Source organism: Varanus komodoensis, unplaced genomic scaffold (assembly GCF_004798865.1).
Source record: "Varanus komodoensis strain SLA01 unplaced genomic scaffold, ASM479886v1 scaffold15, whole genome shotgun sequence".
Taxonomy (NCBI): domain Eukaryota; kingdom Metazoa; phylum Chordata; class Lepidosauria; order Squamata; family Varanidae; genus Varanus; species Varanus komodoensis.
Genome location: NW_025335440.1, coordinates 27647177 through 27668048, shown reverse-complemented (window position 1 = coordinate 27668048; position 20872 = coordinate 27647177). Strand labels below are relative to the sequence as shown.

Below are 20872 nucleotides of genomic sequence, written 5' to 3'. Positions count from 1 at the left end.
AAGAATGGTAAGTCCCCACCAAAGCTGAATCAAAGGGCTCAGTCCACTACATATTTAGATATGCATAGGATTCCCCACTAAATGCCCGAATACAGGCCCTGGATTCTGACCATGTACAGATTCTGAACATGTTCAGAATTAAACTATACAAGTCCAATTTACTAAATTAAAACTTTGTCTAGATATACTTGGGACTGAAGGTTTTCCAGTAGACACTGGAAGTAATTATGTTCACAAGCCTGACAAGCCCCAGATACACCTGGGAACCGGATCCCACTTAGCCTATAGGGTTTGAGATTACTGTGGTAGTATACCATTTCTTGGTGGTAGTTGCAAGAGTGGAACTAGCAATCAGGAGATTAGGATTCTAGTCCCCACTCAGCCATGGAGTCAATTGGGTGACTTTGGGCCTGTCACAAGTTCTCAGCCAAACCAATCTCACGAGGTGGTTGTTGTAAGGATAAGCTTGAAAGGAGGAGGAGAATTACATAAGCTCCCCTGAGTTCCTTGAAAGGAAAAAGGCAGGATAAAAATAAGGTTATAAAAATAAATAAAACTACCTCTTGGCCAGACAGGTCTTCATTGATTGTACTTACATGGTCTATATATATTTAGTTTCCAGGTAAGCTAGGGTGTTGCCAGGCTTTGGCTATTCCATGCTGGTTCAACAGAGAAAGGACAAAAGGGAGCTGCTTTTTGTGTATCACAGTATCAAAACAGATGGATTTCTTTTCGATATCAAGATATTTAATCAACCATAGTTATGATTCATTAAAAATTCCACTAGAAGTGCATCTCACACATGCCCAGGGCTTATTTATTAAATGCTAAGCACAGGTTATATTTTTCCAATGTATTGATCTGTGCACATAAAACTGACAAAACCAAAAAGTAGCACTCTTATTTCATAAAATGCAGCAATTAGATAGCCAAAAGAATTAAAGCCAGTGTAAAAGCTAAACATTCCAATCTTTATATAAATAAAGGTGCCTGTTAGGTGTTGGTGGTGGTGTTAGTTGCAAAGTCATGTCCTACCCATCACGACCCTATGGACAACATTCCACTAGGCCTTCCTGTCCTCCACCATCCCCCAGAATCCACTTAAGTTCACACCAACTGCTTCAGTGACTCCATCCAGCCACCTCATCCTCTGCCGTCCCCTTCTTCTTTTGCCATCTATTGTTCCCAGCATTAGACTCTTCTCCAGGGAGTCCTTCCTTCTCATTAGGTGGCCAAAGTATTTGAGTTTCATCTTCAGTATCTGGCCTTCTAAAGGGCAGTCAGGGTTGATCTCCTTTAAGACTGACTCGTTAAAAAGCCTAATTCTTAGCATCCCCCAGCTGGCATGGCTGATAGAGGTATGCTGGGAATTGTAGGCCCACCTGCAATTTAGTATGGAGAACCTACACATGGTAAATGCTATAAGCTGCTGCTGCTGGGGTGAAGGACTGAGTAAGAATTTCCCCATAAAACTGCAGTTTTTACCAGGTTGGACCATTTTTCCATGTTTTATGCAATCAAAACATACTTTCATTTTTTCCTCCTTTGCTAGTTTGGACAATCTAAGAAAATAATGGAAACTGAAGTCTTTCTCTTCCTGGTTTGGTGAAAATCTATTATATATTTATAACAGTCTGAGTTTTTAAAGTTCCCATTCAAAAACAAAAATAAAGTATGATTGATGTATAATAACCAAGTACAGTTGAAAGTACTAACCAATTTGTCTAAACATGTTTCTTCACATGTTCTTCATATAGAAATAACAGGTTTTAGGTTATTCTTGACATGCTTTAATGGTTGGTGTGTGTGTGTGTGTATGTACATGCATGAGTGTATGTGTATTTACTATGCAAGAATTATTTTTATTAAGAATTGTGTAACCTGAGGCACTTGAAAATCTTACTGAAGAAAATTGAAGTAATTCATATGCACAATACCTTAGTTCATAAGCTTTGTATTGGGATTTGTCCTGTATGTTCCACTACTTTAAATAATAAAAACATACCTTAGTTGAAGCTTCAGCTTTGCATCTACCTATAGCTAGAAAAGCAAGTTCACTGTGGCTAGTTATGCAAACATTAATTTTCTTTGTATTTCTAAAGCAAGAGTAGTTGCAATATTGAAATTAAGTACTATGGATTTTAAACACTACAAGTGGAATATGTGTCTTTAATAATAAAACTCATATATATGCCTTCGCTCACATCATTTATTTCTCTTAACATAAACTATTACGATGCTTCCTAACTAATGCATATCCCATGTAATATTAATATTCTGACAGCAGTCGAAAATAATTGCCATTCAAATTCAAGAGGGTGCCAATGCATCATTAGAAAGTACCTGCATGTACTCCCTTTCCCCATTCCCATTAGCTTCACAGTACTTGGGAGGAGAGCTTTAACTCTTCCCTTCCCAGCTATAAACCAGGCCAAATATTTTCTTTCCGCTATCTGTGGGAAGCAAGGGGAGTAGTATGAATTTTCACTGGAATCGCAACCGGGAAGGGCTTAAATCTCTTCTCCCTCTGGGCAGAATCCCCAAGGGACCTCTCCCTCAGTGTAATGGATAATTTAGCTTTCAGAATATGGGTTGTGTGTGAATCCAGTCAGACATTCCCCAAACAAAATATTATACAAATATTCCATAAATACACTGAGATGAACTGTATTTTTTCTGATGACTTGCAGAGAAGTTATATTTATATTGACTATACATTTATTTGACTACTTAGGCTAGCTTTAAATAGCAGCAGTGGGAACAAACCTTGACAGTGAATAAACTAATAATTCAGCAAAAACATAAAGTAGTAATCAAAAGTTTTTTGTCTTATTTGTAATTCTAGAAGCCTGGAATTTAAGTTTCACAGTGGAATGTCAGATGTATAAGATTATCAATCCATAACAAAGTGATAAAAATATTTGCATTTTTAGCACACACATTGCAGAAGCTGATTTTGTTTTTACAGAGGCAAACAAAATAGAATTTGTGCAATGTAAAGCACATTAAAAAGTTTAAGCAAGTCAGAGTAAAACATTACAAGTAGCCAATAAAACCCCAATACACATCACAAAAATATCTATTTTTCAATTATGATAGGTTATTAAAATATTAAAATTTCTCTAAGCTTAGTGTTCAAAAGGCCTCAGTCAAGAATGTAATGAATGGGAGAAGATACTGTATATGATTACGCAGAGCAAGGGAAACCTTTTGCAATAGTTTCTGTCAGTGAACTTGTGAATTTTTATCTACATCAAGATGCATCTTATATAAGGATACAGAGGTTTGCAGAGTCCTGGATGCACCTACTTTTGAATCCATTACTCTGCATCTCTAATGGCTTTCACCTGCTTCAACAAGGACATACAGTGAAAACTTAAGCACATGGAAGGAAGCCTTGGGATCAGTTCTTTGCAGACTATTTGCAGCCGCATCCACTATGGTTTATGAATGAGGAACAGGTGTAAATACATTACTTTTGTAAAAACCTTACTGTACATTAAATAGAATAGTGAAAGCCTCACTTCTGAGTCTGGTAAATAAAAATACTGGTTTTTAATGTTATTTTGTAGATAGAGCATTAATATTAGAAAGAACTAATACAATATATATTCTCTCAGCTGAACTCAGTATTCAGTTCCAGAGCTTTAGCTGGGAGAACATACTGTGGGTAATTAAGCCCTGGCACAAAAGGTTTAATATTCTCCTACCTGTTTGCCCCTTTTCTTTGAAAAAGCTGGATTTCCACTTCTTGCTTTATGTGTTATTTGAAATAGATCACATCTAGTTTTGCCCTCAGAAGCTGTACCTTTGATTTGTTCTGCCAAGTGATTACCCCTGTTTAACTTGGGTGTCTTTCATCTAATAGAAATCAAAAAACAGTTTAAGATTGTTTTTAATTGGGCAGACCATTCATTGTGGTCTAGTGTCATTGTTATTCAAATTCAGTGTGGAAATTATGGGTGAAAATGAGTGCTGCTGGATTCAAAGCTAGAGAGCAATTGTGTACTTTCCAGTCTCCTGATGAGACAGGCAATAATACAATTGCACCTTTTCCTCCAGATCTTTTGTTCATCCTATCAGAACTGGCTCCAGATCTGAAGGGTTCTGGGCAAAGCCTACTTTGTCAATAAGATTTGATGGACTTGCTTTGCTGCCAGGGCAGCAAACCAAGAGGCTCTGAAAAATTGTACCTGGTCACCCTTTTAAATACCCACAATGCCCTAGAACAGCTTTCTCCAACCTGGTGGCCTTCAGAGGCATTTGGACCCCAACTCCCAGAATTCCCATCCAGCAGGGTCATTGAGTGGCAATTCTGGGTGTTGCAGTCCAAATGTGTCAGGAAGGCACAAGACTGGGGAAAACTGCCCCAGAACAATGCTAGCTCATGGGCATGGTGGGAAATCTATGGAATGGCGAAAAAGCTGGGCCAGAAAAAAATGCAGTTGTGCAGGCAGGGCAAGGATCAACTATGGGTCATGCCAGAGCCCTGGCAGCTGTGAAAGGATGCTTGGTGTTAAGCCCAGAATGTGCTATCAGTCCTCATGTGCTCCAAGAATGTCATAGGGAAAGGCTAGAAAGGCAGAAGAAGCCACAGGATTTGTGCAGGATTTGAGAGATTCATTCCAGATAATTATTTCTTCATGCAATCCACAGGAACTAAAAAATGTGCTCCCACAAAATATAACAATGATCACCACTTTGGAAACTTTAAAAGTAGATTGGAGAAATTCATTTAGGGCAGAGTTATCAATGGCTAGTAGTCACAGTGGCTATATATGACTTTCAGTATCAGAGCAAGTATGCCTCTCAGTATGTGTTGCTGGGGTGCCCATATGAGAGGATGCTTCCAACAGGTGTTTGGTAGGCCACCATATGAGCAAAAAGCTGGGCCAGATAGACCTGAAAGAACTGAACTAGCACAGCTCTCCTTACGTTCTTAATATAACTTTCCTCCAGCCTTGAGTTTGGCATCCCTACTTATGAGAGATGTAACAAAATAGTGCAATCTTAGGCAGGTTTATGCATAAGTGAACCCCAATGAGTTGCATGGAGCTGATTCTCTAGGGTACCCTTCTCTCAGCCTGGTGCCCTCCAGGTGTCATGAACTGTAACATCAGGAGGGTACCAGGTTTGGGAAGGCTGCTCTAATAAGTCTATTTAGGACTGAAGCCTAAGTATGGCAATACTGGTGTGAACAAATTTTCTGTACTCAGAAAACAGGTTGCTCAGAATGCAGCAAATACACATTTAGACCATTTCTACTACATTTAAAAAATTACATCTGCCTTGATCACATGTTGCTCATTTCCTGATAACTGACCCCCTAAATTACATATTGCCGTAGGCTAGCTTTTTTCTACAAAAAAGCCTGTATGAACTAAAGAACTTTGAAAGGATCATGCTGACAGAGTTAATAATGGCAGTGTACAATCACATGACTGTAATCCTTTCTGGTGAGGGAAATGAACCAGTTCCACTTCTATCTTCAATAAAATATTTTTTTTCCCATCCTCTTCTTATCCGTCTCAACTTCCTGTTTACACATGGCAGAAGCAAAATTACCTTGCCTAGAATGACTATACATGGCAAGACAAGTGCAAGAACAAAATTTGGTGGCGTGTAAAATCTGTAGTATTCTTCTTCGAAAGCTCTTTTCCACCCATAAATTAATACATGGAAAGTACTTATGAGCAGAGCGACGTATCCAAGGGTAGACTTTGGGGTGATAAGGGGGTAGAAATAGAAAAATAAATACAAATTAAAACTTTGAAGTCCTGATTAGCAGATATAGCTAGAAATGCTTAAGAGTTTCAGCAAAACTAAGCTGTAAAATCATTAACATATTCTAAGAATTTACCTGCCTGGCCTTGTGTGCAGGAAATAGGCTGAATAGCTCTCAGTGCAAAAAATGAATGTAGGGCTTATGAATATAAATCCTGCTTTCAACTTTCTGAAATTTGTTGGTCCCATAAAAAGGTGTTTACTTTTTATTGTGATGATCCAATAGGTTACTGCAATGGATTTTGATTTCTCAAGTCAAGTCATGAAAAGAACTGAAAAAGGTCAGGAAAAGAGGGCAGTGGTCAAGAATGCTCTCCTGGCTACTGGGATGATTGCATGTTTTGCTGATTCTAAAGACAGATTTGTTGGCCAGGTAAAGATGGCAGGAGAAAAGAAGAGAGTAAGGACAGCTTGTCTGAATCAGCAAGTTATATAGAGAAAGAGACTACAAAAGAGTATCTGAAAAATACTGGGAGCGCCACAGCTTCCAGGCATTACTGGGACTTAAAGATACTCATCATGCTCAGTGAATTATGTAATATATCCTAAAAGGACATAAATGCTTCTCATTACCAAATGAAAGAACCACCTGCAGACAGGTGGAAACAAGTTCTGCTCAAGCTCAATAAAATGTCTTTGATTAATTGTTTCTTATGGCTGTTTTTCTACTGAGCTTAATTTACATTCCAGGGTCCAATCCAAAGAGGTAGCATTTAGGAAACTATTAACTTTTCCAGCAGCAGATTGTGTCACCTTGTGGTAGAAGCTTTGCTACAACACTCACCTGAATAAAACTGAATTCCCTCCAATTTAATGATCGATTTACTGAAGGAATAGAAGTTACAGCCAGCAGAGAAAGCAGCCCAAGACTCATTATTCCAAATGAGATATACATTTCAATTCGCCATACTTCTTCTTCATTCCATGAATTTTCAACATTTGCATGGACCTGAAAAAGAGGAAGAATGGAGGTATTGAATTTTTAGAGCATTGGACACATTTATATGAAAGCAGTCTTTATCAATTTGGTATACTTTATTCATTGATAAACTATCAAGAGCGTGAGAGCAGAGAAGGAAATCTGCAGTTTCCGGTGATTGTGAGGAAGGGACTTTAGTTCGCTAATCAGAGTTGCCCCTTTTTACAATCAGGTAAAGCAGAATAAATTATGCACAATAAGAAAACAGAGGCAATTTTTGTTCCTCAGTTTATACACATCTCAGAGTTCAGTGAATGCTCTCTAGAAACAAAAGTTAGCATGACTGGGTTCAGACACATTGCAGCAACCCACAGTTCAGTAACAGTCCACAGGGAACCCTTGAGTATGGGTTATTGTGCTGTCTGAACTTAGTCATAGACTTGATCCACAAGCTGCCTCCACTCTTATCCCCTTTTGGATTGAAGATATTTTGGACTGCAACTCCAGCTTTTGCCATGTTGGCTAAAGCTAATAGGAGCTGAAGTCCAACTCATACCTTGGGAAAGACAAGTCTTATTGATAATTCTTTGTGTCAGTTTCTACACTAGTAACAATTTGCAGCAGGAAGCTGCCCTTTCTTAATGTGTATGGCACCATGTTTGTATGGCATCAATTATAACATTGATATATTTCATAATTCGTATGGCATCAAGAATATCAACATAAACAACAATATATACAATTGAGTACTTTCTGCTGCAATGTCTTCTGCCAAGTAACATAGTCTTACAACTCACATGAGCAATAATATTAGGTCACTTTGAATTATTTGACTTTTAAAAAGACATTTTCCTTACCTGCTGATATGCCATATTTAGGAATAAGTACCGTTCTGACCTCCTCATAGGCAAGCAGAGGCTGTAAACCACATGAACTGTTGCAAAGAAAAAACTAAGCAGTCCAAGCTGTTTTCTGCACTGCAACCAGCTCTCCAGCCAGGGTGGAAACCGTTTGTATTTAGTGCCATAATAAAGTTGATAAGCAGCTGCAAGAAGCCCTGATAAATATACTAGAGACAATAAAGTGATAGAAACAACTGGCAATGTCTTATTCACAATCTCGATAGGAATTTTGTAGAAATCACTCTGCTGGTTCCTAACATAAGGATGTATTACATCTCTAATGAAAGAATAGATGAAAAAGAAGGTAGCCAGGCTGACAGCCACTATTACTGGGCCTTTCCACAGTGTGAACAGTCGAAGAGGTAAATTTTCAATTTCCCTTGCAGATGACAAAGCACCCAAATCAAGAGGAATAAAATTGAGTTGATGGGCAAGTTCCATAACTTGATGGCGAGCTTGAACACTATTACTGCATATATAGACCTAGAATGAAAGAAAAATCAACATTGATTATATTAATTATATGTACTGATCTAAGATGAAATTAACACTTATATGGACTAAATGGTTAAACCACAGTGCGTACTACCAACTATACAGATAAAAAGAACCCAGAGTCTGAGACACTATTTTAAAATATTGTTCAAAATGCTTGAATCTTTTTCACTCAGCACTGTCACAGTTATAATTATATTCCTCAAGACAGATAGAAGACCATTTTTAACTGTACTTATCTTTCCATCAATGTAACAATGTTAAAACTGCTGTAATGTCATTGAAAAATCATCTCACTTCATTTGCAGGGTGCTTCATAGGAAAAACTGAAGCATGTTCCGGAGATGGTTTTGATCAAATGGTCTCTGGTTGGAAATATTATTTAGATTGCTGACTGAACAAATTATTTCAGGATTAGATCTTCCATTTTCCAAAGTTCTCAAAGTGTCTGATTTATGAGATCTTCCTGCAACATTGAAATACTACAGAACAGCTAGCTTTGTTTCAGAAAGCATGCAGCCTGATTCTACTCATGGTCACGGACAAAAAAGCACCACTCTGTGGGAAATAAAGCCAGAAGTGGTTGCTTCTAGAAATTTAACAGTTGTAGGCCGCACAAGATTTTTCAGTGCTTCAACTGTGCAGGTATTTTGGCACCCTCATGTGAAGCTTTCCTTCAGTTCCAGCTCAGCAACACCAGTGATTATTGCCTTATTGGTAGAAAGAGCAATGTCTGCTCTGAGTGCTGGATCAATTAGTGGACGGCAAGAGATCTCAACTGGTGTGAATGACGAAGAAACTTACTGCACCAGCATCCTTGTACAAGTCCTTTCTTTCAGAATGTAGTGATAAAAGATCACTTATGAGTGTTAAGATCACAGAGGCAGTCATTTATTATTATAAAACTGCTTTTATATTCCTCCATTTTCTCTTCACAACACCATCCCTGTGAGGTAAGTTTGGCCAAGAGTCTATGACTGGTCAAAATCATCCAGTGAGTTTCACTCCAGGGTCCCCAATCCAACACTCTAGCTGCCACACTACACTGGCTCTGTTGCAACTACTATTTTCATTCCTATTGTTTAAAATACTCAAATACATAGCTTACCTGCCTGCTAGCATCCTTTGGTCCTAACTGCAGTGCCCAGGCTGAAATGACATTGAATCCTTTGACAACAAGGGAATCTGGGAAAAGGGATGCCAGATATTCTGCATTGGATTCTGGATACTGGTTGACTCTCATGTTATTGCTGACATCAACAAGGATTTTACCAACAAGGAGATGTTTGAGGTCCCACAAAGCAGCATAGTGCTCTCTGTGTATGGCAACAAAAATTAAACTCGCTTTTGCTACAGCATCTTCATGATGAGTGACATCAACCACATGCGGAAAGAACTCAGCAGCAAACTTAGGGTTCCTGCTTCCTATGACCACATGGTACCCACACCTAATAAGCCTAATTGTCAGGGATTTAGCGAAGTCCCCACTTCCAATTATTCCTATTGTGATCTTACTGGTGTCTTTGATACCATTTACACCATTTGGCAAGAAAGTTTCATTTAAGTATTTAGGGCTTCCCAACATAGAAATAGATTCCATATTTCAACAGACTGAGATCACAGAGATGTTTTCTAAAAGACAAAGAGAAAAAAACACATGGTTAATTATTTGTTTTATAATAAATTATTTATTTGTGATTGTAAATTATACAATCACAGACTTTTCTACAAGATTAGCAATTTTCTTCTCATACCAATTAAAATTAAAACAATCAGTCACATACTATAGCTTGGCTTCTGCTAGTGATTTCTGCTCATAGGCTGAGGCTTTCCCACCTCTCTACTTTCTCAGAAAATCCACTTAGGAAAACCTACCCTTGTACAAACAGACGTGCACTGGATAAGCCAAAGCTTCCAATTTAGGTTATTTGGAGAAAAAGCAATGGATAGCAAATGATTTTAATAGTCATCAACAACGTATAAAAAATATTTTTCACAGAAGTTTGGCAGAATCCATACCATATTTATCAGTATGACCTGTAAGAACATTTCTTATAGAATGCCTGCATATATGCACAAGCCAAAGACTTTGTTAGTAATTTGGGATTCTATAGGCCCACATCTGTATGCCAAAGGTTACCCACATTTATAAACGCTTTACATGTTTGTTTACCACAACTGGTGAAGAATTCAGACATTAACCCTAAGGTACATAATTTCTTGTTCTGTAAAATAATACTAATAACCAATTAACTAATAGCAGCATTCCATAGTGAAAGAACTATGGACCACAGACAGTTTTTAAACCAAGAGTTCAGTGGAAGGAACCCCACTCATAAGTATGCTTAGTATTGTCCATAGAGAACTTACTGCCTTTAACTTGAACATGCTTAGGATTGCAGCATAAGGCAAATTGAATTTTATCTGGCCAGGGCGGCTTGTTTTATATTGTATGTATTATATCATATATTTGTATTTTAATGTATATATTTTAAAATGTTATTTTAATTTATTGTTGTAAGCCGCCCTGAGGCTTCGGCGAATGGGGCGGCATAAAAATGTTTTAATAAATAAATAAATAAATAAATAAATAAATAAATAAATAAATAAATAATTCCCTGATACAGGGCATAATGGTGTAGCTATGCAGAACAAGGCGCATGGGATGCTACCCAGGTTGGACACTGGTGAGTCTGTACTGCATCATGAATATGCTGAATCAATAGCCCCTCCACAGACTTTCTGGGTCAGTAAGCATATTTGGAATGTTGATCGGATGTTATTAGCACTCTCCAAATGACTGCTGTGATGGCTGTGCTTGCTCCCAAACACCTTTTTCATAAAGGCACACCAATGAAGTACAGAGGCAAGCAAGCTGACCAAGAAACTAAGTGTGAGGCAGAGGTGAGGGCTGAGCATCAAATGTCAGTTTGCACACTTGTCCCCACCAAGCTCTTTAATATACCAGTTTCACCAAAGGGAATGCCCTGAAACATGCATAAAAACAGCATAGCAAAACACACACACACCCCTAATGCATACACAAACACACACCAACACAGGCAACACACAGCTTGCCAAAGAAACAACTACATACACAGCAAAATGCATACCAAGCACAGGCAATGTATTCCCCTCTCCCTGCTTTAGCTCCCCCCACCACCCAAGAAGCAACCCACTACACCAACCCCAGATTTTCTGGGTGGCTTGGAACATTGGGCTGTTGACACCCACTATTTCTCCTTACCAAGGTATTTTTGTTAATTAAAATGCCCACAGGGCAGCAAGAGGAGTGTCCTTGAGCATATTGGTGCCTACAGGTACCCTGCCACATTCCCAAGCTGAATAAAGTATTCATAATGTAACTATCATAATATACTGAAAGATAGTAATATATATTCTTCTCCCTTATTTATGTTTGTTTATATTCCATGTGGACTACAGTGGTTGTCAGTCAATTCAAGACATCTCAGTTTATTAACTCTGAATTTAGAGCACAATATTATATATATTTAAATGGTTGTAAGTCCTCCTGAATTTAGTGGGACTTGCTTCCAAGCAATCAGTCACAAAATTCAAAGTCTGCATTGATTTCTGTAAGAGAAAAAGCCATGAGTTCCAAAGCAAGTGGGAGCGGGATACTTCCTTTGTTTTTGGATGGGACACACATCAGATGTCATCTTAGAAAGACTTCTTGCATAGGAAGGAATGCCACTTGTTATATAGCACTTGCTATCTGAACGTGTAATAAAATTTTGCCTAACCAATCAGGATGGAAATGACTTTTTAGATGCTCAGTGTTTGTAAGGCATGAATCTAATCGCTTGATTATGCATGGAAGAAATTTAACTTATCCTGCTCACCGAACACATTCTGGCAGCCATACCCTTTCCCATGCTGCCCCCCAAAATCTGCTCCATGGCATTGAGGGATTTTGCAGATGAGGGGGTCGTCTGAGGGGAAAAGAAGGGAGGGAAAAGTCATCCTGCATGAGAGAAAGTCCATTCATGCAGGGTTAGATTTCACTTCTTAACTTTATAGTTTAACACCAAAAGAATTCTGTATCCCCTTCTATCTTTTCCATGGATTTAGATGTCAGCTTGGAAAAAGGGTATAAATGGGAATATGTGCACACAACAAATCTATAAAGGCTTAACAGAAGACCTATGCCAATGGCATTCAGTTTTAATTACTTATTCAATGGCCCAGAATATTTCTCTTAACCTCTTAACTCTTAATCAGGCTAATAAAGCAAATGCAAATAGCATTTGGGGTTATGACAAGGAAGAGTAGTTTGGTAGCATTCAAAATGTATAAGCTTTAAAAGTTGTAATTTTTTTAAAAAGCTGAACTAAATTCTTAATAGTTATGCTTTATTTGACCCGAGACAATGATTCACTCTTAAATGTGATCTGCAAATTCAGTAAGTACTAGTCAACCATCATTTTGGCCAAAACAAACTGATGAAATAAGATTTCTGTCCTGGAAGTGTGACTCACTAAAGCAAATAATGGAAAAAAAATTGAATTACTGCATCCCATTTGGGAATGGTGGTTGCATTTGGAGCTCAAATGGTAGATTGTAAAACATCCCAGCTATTTGGTATCCTCAATTTTACAGAAAACAAATAACTTTTAGCAGCAAGGATCTAAAGAACTGAATACTGAAATTTCCCTTCATTCTCCTTGAACTTTGATCAAGTAATTAGATCTAAATAATACTTTAAAGTGCTGTTTTCTATGTGGCTTAAACTATTATTCTAAGTTCAGTGCTCAGAAAGAAAGGTGATTGTTTTTAAATTAGTTGCTAAAGGCAGTTCTTCAACTTTGACCCAGCTCTCAAATGAAAACTGCAGTTTTAGAAAAGTTTTCTCCTAAATACTGAATTCCTAACCTTCTCATGCCAAACTTCTCATCTGCAATTTGTCATAATATCATAGGTGACGATGTAATATTGTCTGAATGTTGACATGGGACTTTCCGGCTAAAGTAAGTAATGGCAGATGAAAAGTTGCCAAATATGCTATGCTTGATTCAGCCTCTGGGGGAAGGCAACACAGCAATCAATTGCAGTAGTGAAAATTGTTGGGGTGAACACTTAAGCTTTGTTTTAAATGCAGGAGACTGGGGTAGGGGCCCCCTCTCTCTGCCCTAAGTAGAAACCCCCAAAACAGCAGTTGGAAGAAAATCATGGCCAGTTTGTGTGCAAGGCAATTCTTCTATCAGCCAGGCAGATCCTTTTGTCAGACAAAAGAAAATGGCACAAGAGATAAAATTATGGCATTCCTGATTTAAAAAATAATCTCAGTTTGCTGGTCAGTGAATTTAGATATGCAATTGTGGCATGCATGACACTGTGTGGAAAAATTTCTGTGCATCCATCTGCTACACAGATGTGGGTACTAGAGGGAGGGAAGCTGAATTTACCCAAAAAGTAAGGACATATTTACAACGGGATTTGAATTTGAAATAGTTTGGAATGATCAGAATCAAAATGAGACAGCCAAGCAAATTCATTACTGAATCAAATGCTCCTAAAAGATCAGTTACTTGGTGCTAGGGACAAGACTGATCTCAGGCATTTAAGTGAGTATATAGAGACTTTTTTGTAGTCCTTTTTTTCAAAATTTCCTGCTCTAACAGTGGAAAATGCTGCCATGTAAGGTTAAGTTCAGTGTGACAAAACAAGCATTGCAACAGATGTAATGTCAGATTTGTGGACTTCAGAGATTCTGCTGTCAGCTCCTCTGACAACTGAAGAGTGAAACAAGTACTGGAGGGCAAAGACTGACATATAACCTAAAGCAATATGCTTGACAAAAATGCTCCTGCTAGATCACGGCATTCAGCAATAATATAAAATAAAGACACTCTGTCCCTGAACTCTGTCCTGTGCTTTAGAGCATTTGAAGATTGACAGTGCAATCCTATGCATGCCTACTCAGAAGTTTCACTCAATTCAGTCTATACACATTTGCAGAGGAAGAAACTCCACTGGACACTGTGGACCTTACTTCTAAAAACCATGCACAGAATTGCACTATAAATAAGGCTAATCCCATGCATATACTTCTTCAAACAATGCATAATTATTATGCATAATAATGCTGTTGTGAACCTCTCAGGGAACTTCGCTTGTTTAAACAAACTGGAATTCACTGCCACTTAAAGTAGTGATAGCCACCAATTTGGCAAACAGGACTCTTGCACCCTTCCTGCTAGAGGGATCTTGTGCGCAACTGGTTTGCCACCATGTGAGCAGAGCGCTGGACTAGATGGACCACTTGTCTGAAGCAGCATGCTGATGTTCTTATTTGATGGGACCTGGGGAATATTTTTACTTATTTGATGGTACTATCTGAGGAATATCCATTCTTTAGTATCCCAATGAGAAATAATTAGAAGTGACTTTTGTTTATAGCAACAGCCAATAATAACCCTTGCCACTATGATCAAGAGCAGAAGCAGATGTGTATAAGTACACAATGTGCCACTGACATAAATCAGGCTTATGTTGTGGGGTCACTGCTAAGCTGTCAAGTCCAGTGTCAGCATCTAGCATGCTTGGACCATTGCCTGAGTGCTAGCTAGCCATACCACCACTGACACTGGCCCTGACTGCTGCTGTCATGCGCTGGGTGATGTTGTGACAGGCACTTTAAAGAACAGGAAATTCAAAATGATGGCTCGTACCTGATTGCTACTGCAAGGAGGTAGCTTGTGGTTCCTGGTCCATGGGTCTGTGGTCTGAGAGCTGGGACTCTGAGGACCGAGCCCCTGCCTCCCCCGCCCTACCTTGCATCTGGGACAGAGAGAGCTATATTTGTTGTCGCTGTAAGGATGCAATTGGATCTCAGAGAAAGGGGCTTGCAGGGAATTGGGGAGGGGAGGCTGCTGCGGACAATGGCTTACGCAGACTCCTACTGGTGCCCCAGCCTCCTCCTTTCCCACTCCTGGACATGTAATCTAGATGGCTGAATGCAACAAGACAAGCAGCAGAGAGTGCCACCGCTACACCTGGCTCCAAGCACTGGATGTCCATAAGTGTCCAAGTTCAGAGGCTTGCTTGCATGCATTGAGGTCTGGGGGCATTAAAAGGCTTGTTACCTGTATGTTGTGCAGAGAGAAGCTTTAATGGTTGACGTTTCCTTTTCTTCTGGGGATCATCTTATACCTGCTTCTCAGAGAGACACATTTTCTCACAAGCCCTGAATTACAGAGGAAGCTGATACAAGCTAGAAATTGTTTGTTTATTAAGTGTACAGGCTAGCACCAGAAACCAGGCATGGACAGATGTTAGGCAAAGGGCCTAAAGCAGATTAGTAGAAGAAATGGCTGTGATAGCAGAACTCTGCCTTTACCCAGTGAAGAAGTGGTTGCACTAGCAAAGGATGAGGTGACATGTGACCCCTACTACAGTTCCCACTGTCTCCACCTCTCTTTTTATTTCAGCATAAGCCATATTAGCACTAAGGAGTGGTAACTCACCCAAATTTTGCTTGAAGTTAAATTTGATACAAACAGCTCAGTGTGGACCATTCAGTACCCCAGCACAACCAATTTCTTTGTTAATTTCCTTCTGGGTGCTTCATAGTGCCCCATGAAGTGCAATTCAGGGAGTGGAATTAATAGTCAAAGAACTGTCTGTAAGGTTGAGTCTGTGGTCTCATTTGGAAGACATCAAGGCCTCTGGTCTAAGACAGGATCATGTCCTTGAAAAGCATTTTATCACATATCCTTTCATATGAACTTGCTAATCATGTGTTCAAATTCACAAATATTTACTATGAATCACCCTTTCCCATTAAAAAAAAATCCTCATTTGACCCATCTATTTACAGTTTACTATGTAAGCTGCAATGTGTGCTGTTCATCTCACTGTCTCTCTTCCAACTTTACTCTTGGAGTCTTCAGTGAAGAAGCAGCATATTAATAGTTTCTATTTATGATGGTTATATATTACCTCCAGTATCAAGATTCAATGTGCCTGTCAATAGCAGTTGCTCAGGAATACACATGGAAAATCACTATTGTGGTCATCTTGTATGTCTGTGGGCTTCTTGTAGGCAGCTGGTGGCCACTGTGGGAACAGAATACTGGACTAGATCAGCCTTTGGTCTGATCATGCATGGCTCTAGCTAGTGTCTTACTTCTGCCTAAGATTACAGGCAATCTTTTTCTGTCAAATCCAAGAGTTTCTATTCAGTCCTTCATCTCCCTTGATCTCTCTGCTGCCTTTGACACAGTTTATTTATTTTTGCTTGACTACCTCTATATCTTATATATCTCTGATTTTGTTCTTACTGGTCACTCATTCAATATGCCCATTAGGCAAGGCCCTGCCTTTGTCTTCCAATTCACTGTTGAGGTCACTCAATGCCCTATTCTTGATTGTTTGCTTTTCTTCCTATATAACATGTTTAGGTAACTTTAGGACCACTTACATCTTGATAACATCCAAGTATACCTCTTTAGCCCAGATCTTCACAGTCTCACCTCTTCTGTCAGGGATGCTAAACCTCCAGACCAGGGCCCCAGTCCAGCCTTCTCTGCTAACTGTGCCCTTTCCTCTGGCATGGCAACTATTTTGTGAATGTCCCCTCCCAGGGCAGCCATTTTGTGAGAGCATCAACTAGACCAACAAACTATGACTAACAAGCCATTTTCAAACTGTGTCTTCTTTAAACAAACCATATGTAAAGTTATGAAGTTAGCTTTCTTAAACAAAGCTCAATTAATGTCAAGCACAGTTATTTTAGAGTGTAAGCTACCTGGAGGCAGGCAGCTCTCTATTTCGTCTCTTTTGTATTTTAAACATTTATGATCAGTCTCTAAGAACAAGTTCTCCCAAAAATCATGAAGAGAAGGAAAACAATCCTTTCAACAGAAAAAAGAGTTAAAACATAGTAGCTAACTGACATAAAATAAAATGAATAAAATTGTTACCCTTTAAATTGCTATGTTCTGCATAATGGTGCTGTGTAAATAAACAGATAACTACATATTAAATTAATATTATTAACTCATGTTTCAGAAAAGTTATTGATTTAGGATATGCAAAGATTACTTCACCATATAGCTGTTATGAGACTTTCTTATCATTCTGCTGATACAGCTAATCAAGCTGCTGAGACATCTCATTTTAGGATAATATTATCATTTGTATATGCTAGGAAAACTAGCTTGCCAAGGGGTTACATGCATATTGTAGTTAGATCCCACTGGTGTAGGGCTGTCCTATCTGTATCCACACACCATCTGGAGTTGTAAAAGACAAATGTTCGCCTCAAACAAGGCATACAGAATACAGTAAATCAACCATCTGTAAAAAAGAAACTTGAGGGACTTGGGGTCAATTCTGGGCATCTTTTCCCCACAACTGGTGTTCAGTTTTGTTGGCAGTGAGGAGGATAGCTGCTGTGGGCACTCGTTTTCACAGAGTGCTGGCTGCAGTTCCAAAGATTTAGAATTGGAATGTGATCAGATCAAAGGGGAACTGTGTGGAGGATGGGACAGGCTGCGACACTGAGATGAAGGATGTTGGACATGCGTACCTCATTGCCAAATTATTCGGGCAGTTCCTGGGAATAATCAAGAGGTACAACTGGTGGGGTTCTCAGATAGAGACCTGGTAGCCTCACCTCCTGACCCCTTGACAAGGTGTCACCAGAGGCCAATGGCCCAATTAAATTATTCCCATGCAGAGAAAAGGCATGCTTGCTTTAGAAGCCCCTCCCACAGGGTTGGGACCCAGGTATATTATTAAGGAAAGTTCCTGCAGGTAAACACTAGATTGGGCTCAACAAACCATTCTGTGCATGCTCAGAGATTCATTCTGGGTGATTTGTACTTGGGAGCAATAAAAAAATGTTTTGCAAGGAAAACAGTCTGTGTTTTTGGTCTGCTCCGAAGAACCTCAGCTGGTAACAAGTTCTGCAAATGACTTTACTCAGAATGCAACTGCAGAATCTATTTGTAGTATGGGAGGCTGGGGCAAGGCCAATTGTACTGAATCAAGGTGTTCTCTTCCACCATCCTGCTATCCTTATAAAGGGTTTAATCAGGGTGCAATCCTGTGCCAAATTAAGTCCCCACTGACCCTGGTGGAGCTTACTCTGGAGTAAACACGCACACAGGACTGTATCAAAGGTCCCTGCTCTCAGGGATCAAGTGATGTTTGCAATGCCTTACTGGTGAGGAGTGGTGAAAAGGAATGAACGGTGAATTACGACCAGCATCTATTGAGAGTTTATCTTCTGCTTCAAGAGTTAGGACACTGAGAGTCTAGAAGGGCATTCTTTGACCTCGGTGCTTTAACTAGGACTACTCTTATCGCCCGCGCTTTCAAAAGAGAGCCTAATAAAGGCCTAATTAACTTGTGCCTGCAGGTTACCACACAAGCCCTACTTTAATCGCACATTCACTTCCAACCTTGTTTGCCCTTGAAAGGTTTGGAAGCGGATGATGCCAGACAGCACCAGTCGCGGGCGACGGCGGAAGAGGGCGGCTCTAGTCTTTGCTCATCTGTTTTCAAAATGCCGAATTTGTGGGGGGCAGATGCATTCTTTTCAGAGATGGGCTACATCCTGGAAAACAAGTTAGTGCTACTGGGCCACGCTAAATGCACATCAGTGCTCTACTATCGCCCCCGTCCCTCGCCCCAGCGCCTCTGGTCATGGTTTCGCTGTTCTCCCGTCTTGTTCTCACACGGGGGCGCCGTGCATAAATCACGAACACAACCGCGGAGGAGGGCGGGAGCAACGCCGGAGCAGGCTCGGCCTTTCCTTCTCTCCTCGCGGAGCGGCGAGCGACGGCAGGGCTGAGACGCCTTGGCTGCGGCTGCCTCTGCCCTTCTCTCCCGCCTCCCTCCCGCCCGTTCGACTCACCTCCTTGTAGCGCCCGGAGCGCGCTGCAGCTTTACCCGCCCGTGGCGCGGTGCTCCGGCAGCGAGGGCAGTAGGCGTCTCGTCTCTCACCACAGCCCTGCCTCTTTGGGAAGCGATGCCGCGAGCGGCCGGGCTGGGTCGGGCAGCGTCTGCCTCGTCCTCTCGCTTACCGCCGGAAGGCGGGGGAAGCGTGACGGGCGGCGAGCGGGGCCGCCCGCGTGCGTGCACACCGGGAGCCGCGGCAGCAAGCAGCGCGGGCTGCTGCCGAATGCGACGTCCCCGCTCCGGTCACCCAGGGACGGCCGGGTGCGCGCGCGCGTGTGGCTTGATAGATAACCATGACGGGCCCCCGGGCTGTAACCCCTTGCTCGCTTAAGCGACATTAATGTGTTAATCATCAGTAATATACTACTGATACTAATCTTACTGTTGATACCACTGATAATTACCCCGCCTTTCTGCTCCTAAAAAGAGACTGCTAATGTGGTATGGGAGTTAGAATGCTGGACTTGGCACCCGCGAGATCCAGGGCCTGGCCCCTGCTCAGCCATGCAGTTCACTGGATGACTTCGGGCCAGTCTGGTCTCCCAGCCAAGCCTACCTCGCAGGGCAGTGTTTAAGGAGAAAATGGAGCTATAAGATGCCTTGGACCCCTCACAAGAGGAAAAGAGGCAGGATATAAACACAGTGCGATGATGATGATAATGATAATAAAAAGAAATAGAGGTGCTGACAATATCCTTGAAATAAAAACAACCAAACATGCTAGTAAAACATTCATAAAAGTATAATAAGAAAAAACAGGCATTTACAACCTGAATAAAGATCATCCCAACCCCCAATTAATTAAAATGCTAATTGGCTTCAGTGGAGAGGTATGGGAGGCCACAGGCTTGATCTAACACTGTGGGCTGGATCCAACTTTTTAGCCTGTACTTCTCTACCCATATGTTATACCAAGCTTTTAATTTTTTCTGATACTGACAGGTGGTGATCGGATAATTTTGCATGGATGGGAAAGAACCAAGTAGTCCCTCCCCATTCAATCCCTACTAAAAGAGCTGGTGCTTTAGAAAATACATGGAGTTGTGTCCAAAGTGTAAGAAGGCTGGATCTGATCAGCAGTGCATCTAAGAACTAGCTGCCCACAGAATCCTACAAGCTGGACATGAGTGCAGTAGCACTTTGCTACCCATATTTCCCCTCAGCTGGTGTACATGAGCATTCTGCCTCTGACACTGGAGGTAATCGTTATATGGTTTTCGGTGCCAGGTCAAGACCTTTTTATTTAAACAGCATTTTAATTGTTAGCTTATTTATTGATTTTATATCTTTGGCCAGGGCATTTCCAATTATATTGTTTTTATATGATTATATGTATTTATTGTTGTAAGCCACCCCTAGGCTTCGGCAAATGGGGCGGCATAGAAGTTTACTAAATAATAAATAATCATCAGGGTGAGTAGCCATTGAGAATCTTATTCTCCATGAATTTGTTCAATTTCCCTTTAAAGCAGTCCAAACTGCTCCATCCTGCAATTGAAGTGGTCACTGCTACACCCTGTGGAAGTGAATTCAGCAATTTAACTCTCTTCTGTGTGAAAAGGTTCTGCCATTTATCATCAATTTCTTACCAATCAGCTTCATGCAATGACTCAGTTCGTATATTTTGAAAGGGGGAAAAAATGTTCCCTTATTTACACCATGCAAAATTGTTCTACACCTCTTCCCTTACTTGCTTTTTCTTTCTATGCTAACCCATCTCAGATGGTGCAACCTTTCTTCAGAAGGGAGTTGCTTCAGTCCCATCATCATCAATTCTATTTACATACCACCCAAAAGCCAAAGCTCTCTGGCTGATTTACAACATAAAATACAATAAAAATAT

General features: G+C 40.3%; 1 protein-coding gene across 2 annotated transcripts; it reads right to left on the bottom strand.

The window, feature by feature from the left end:
- Positions 1 to 1235: 1235 nt before the first annotated feature.
- On the bottom strand, positions 1236 to 19189 carry STEAP2 (STEAP2 metalloreductase). 2 transcript variants are annotated; one of them, XM_044425194.1, is made up of 5 exons: positions 18986 to 19189; positions 9209 to 9732; positions 7561 to 8088; positions 6569 to 6733; positions 1236 to 5718 (listed from the first exon to the last, which is right to left on the bottom strand). In XM_044425194.1, exons 2-5 carry the CDS (start codon positions 9698 to 9700, stop codon positions 5434 to 5436), a joined length of 1470 nt encoding a protein of 489 aa, XP_044281129.1. In that variant the 5' UTR covers positions 9701 to 9732; positions 18986 to 19189; the 3' UTR covers positions 1236 to 5433. The 2 variants fall into 2 exon arrangements, with proteins under 2 accessions (XP_044281129.1, XP_044281130.1); XM_044425195.1 differs by having other exon boundaries at positions 19021 to 19085.
- Between the last annotated feature and the right edge of the window lie 1683 nt (positions 19190 to 20872).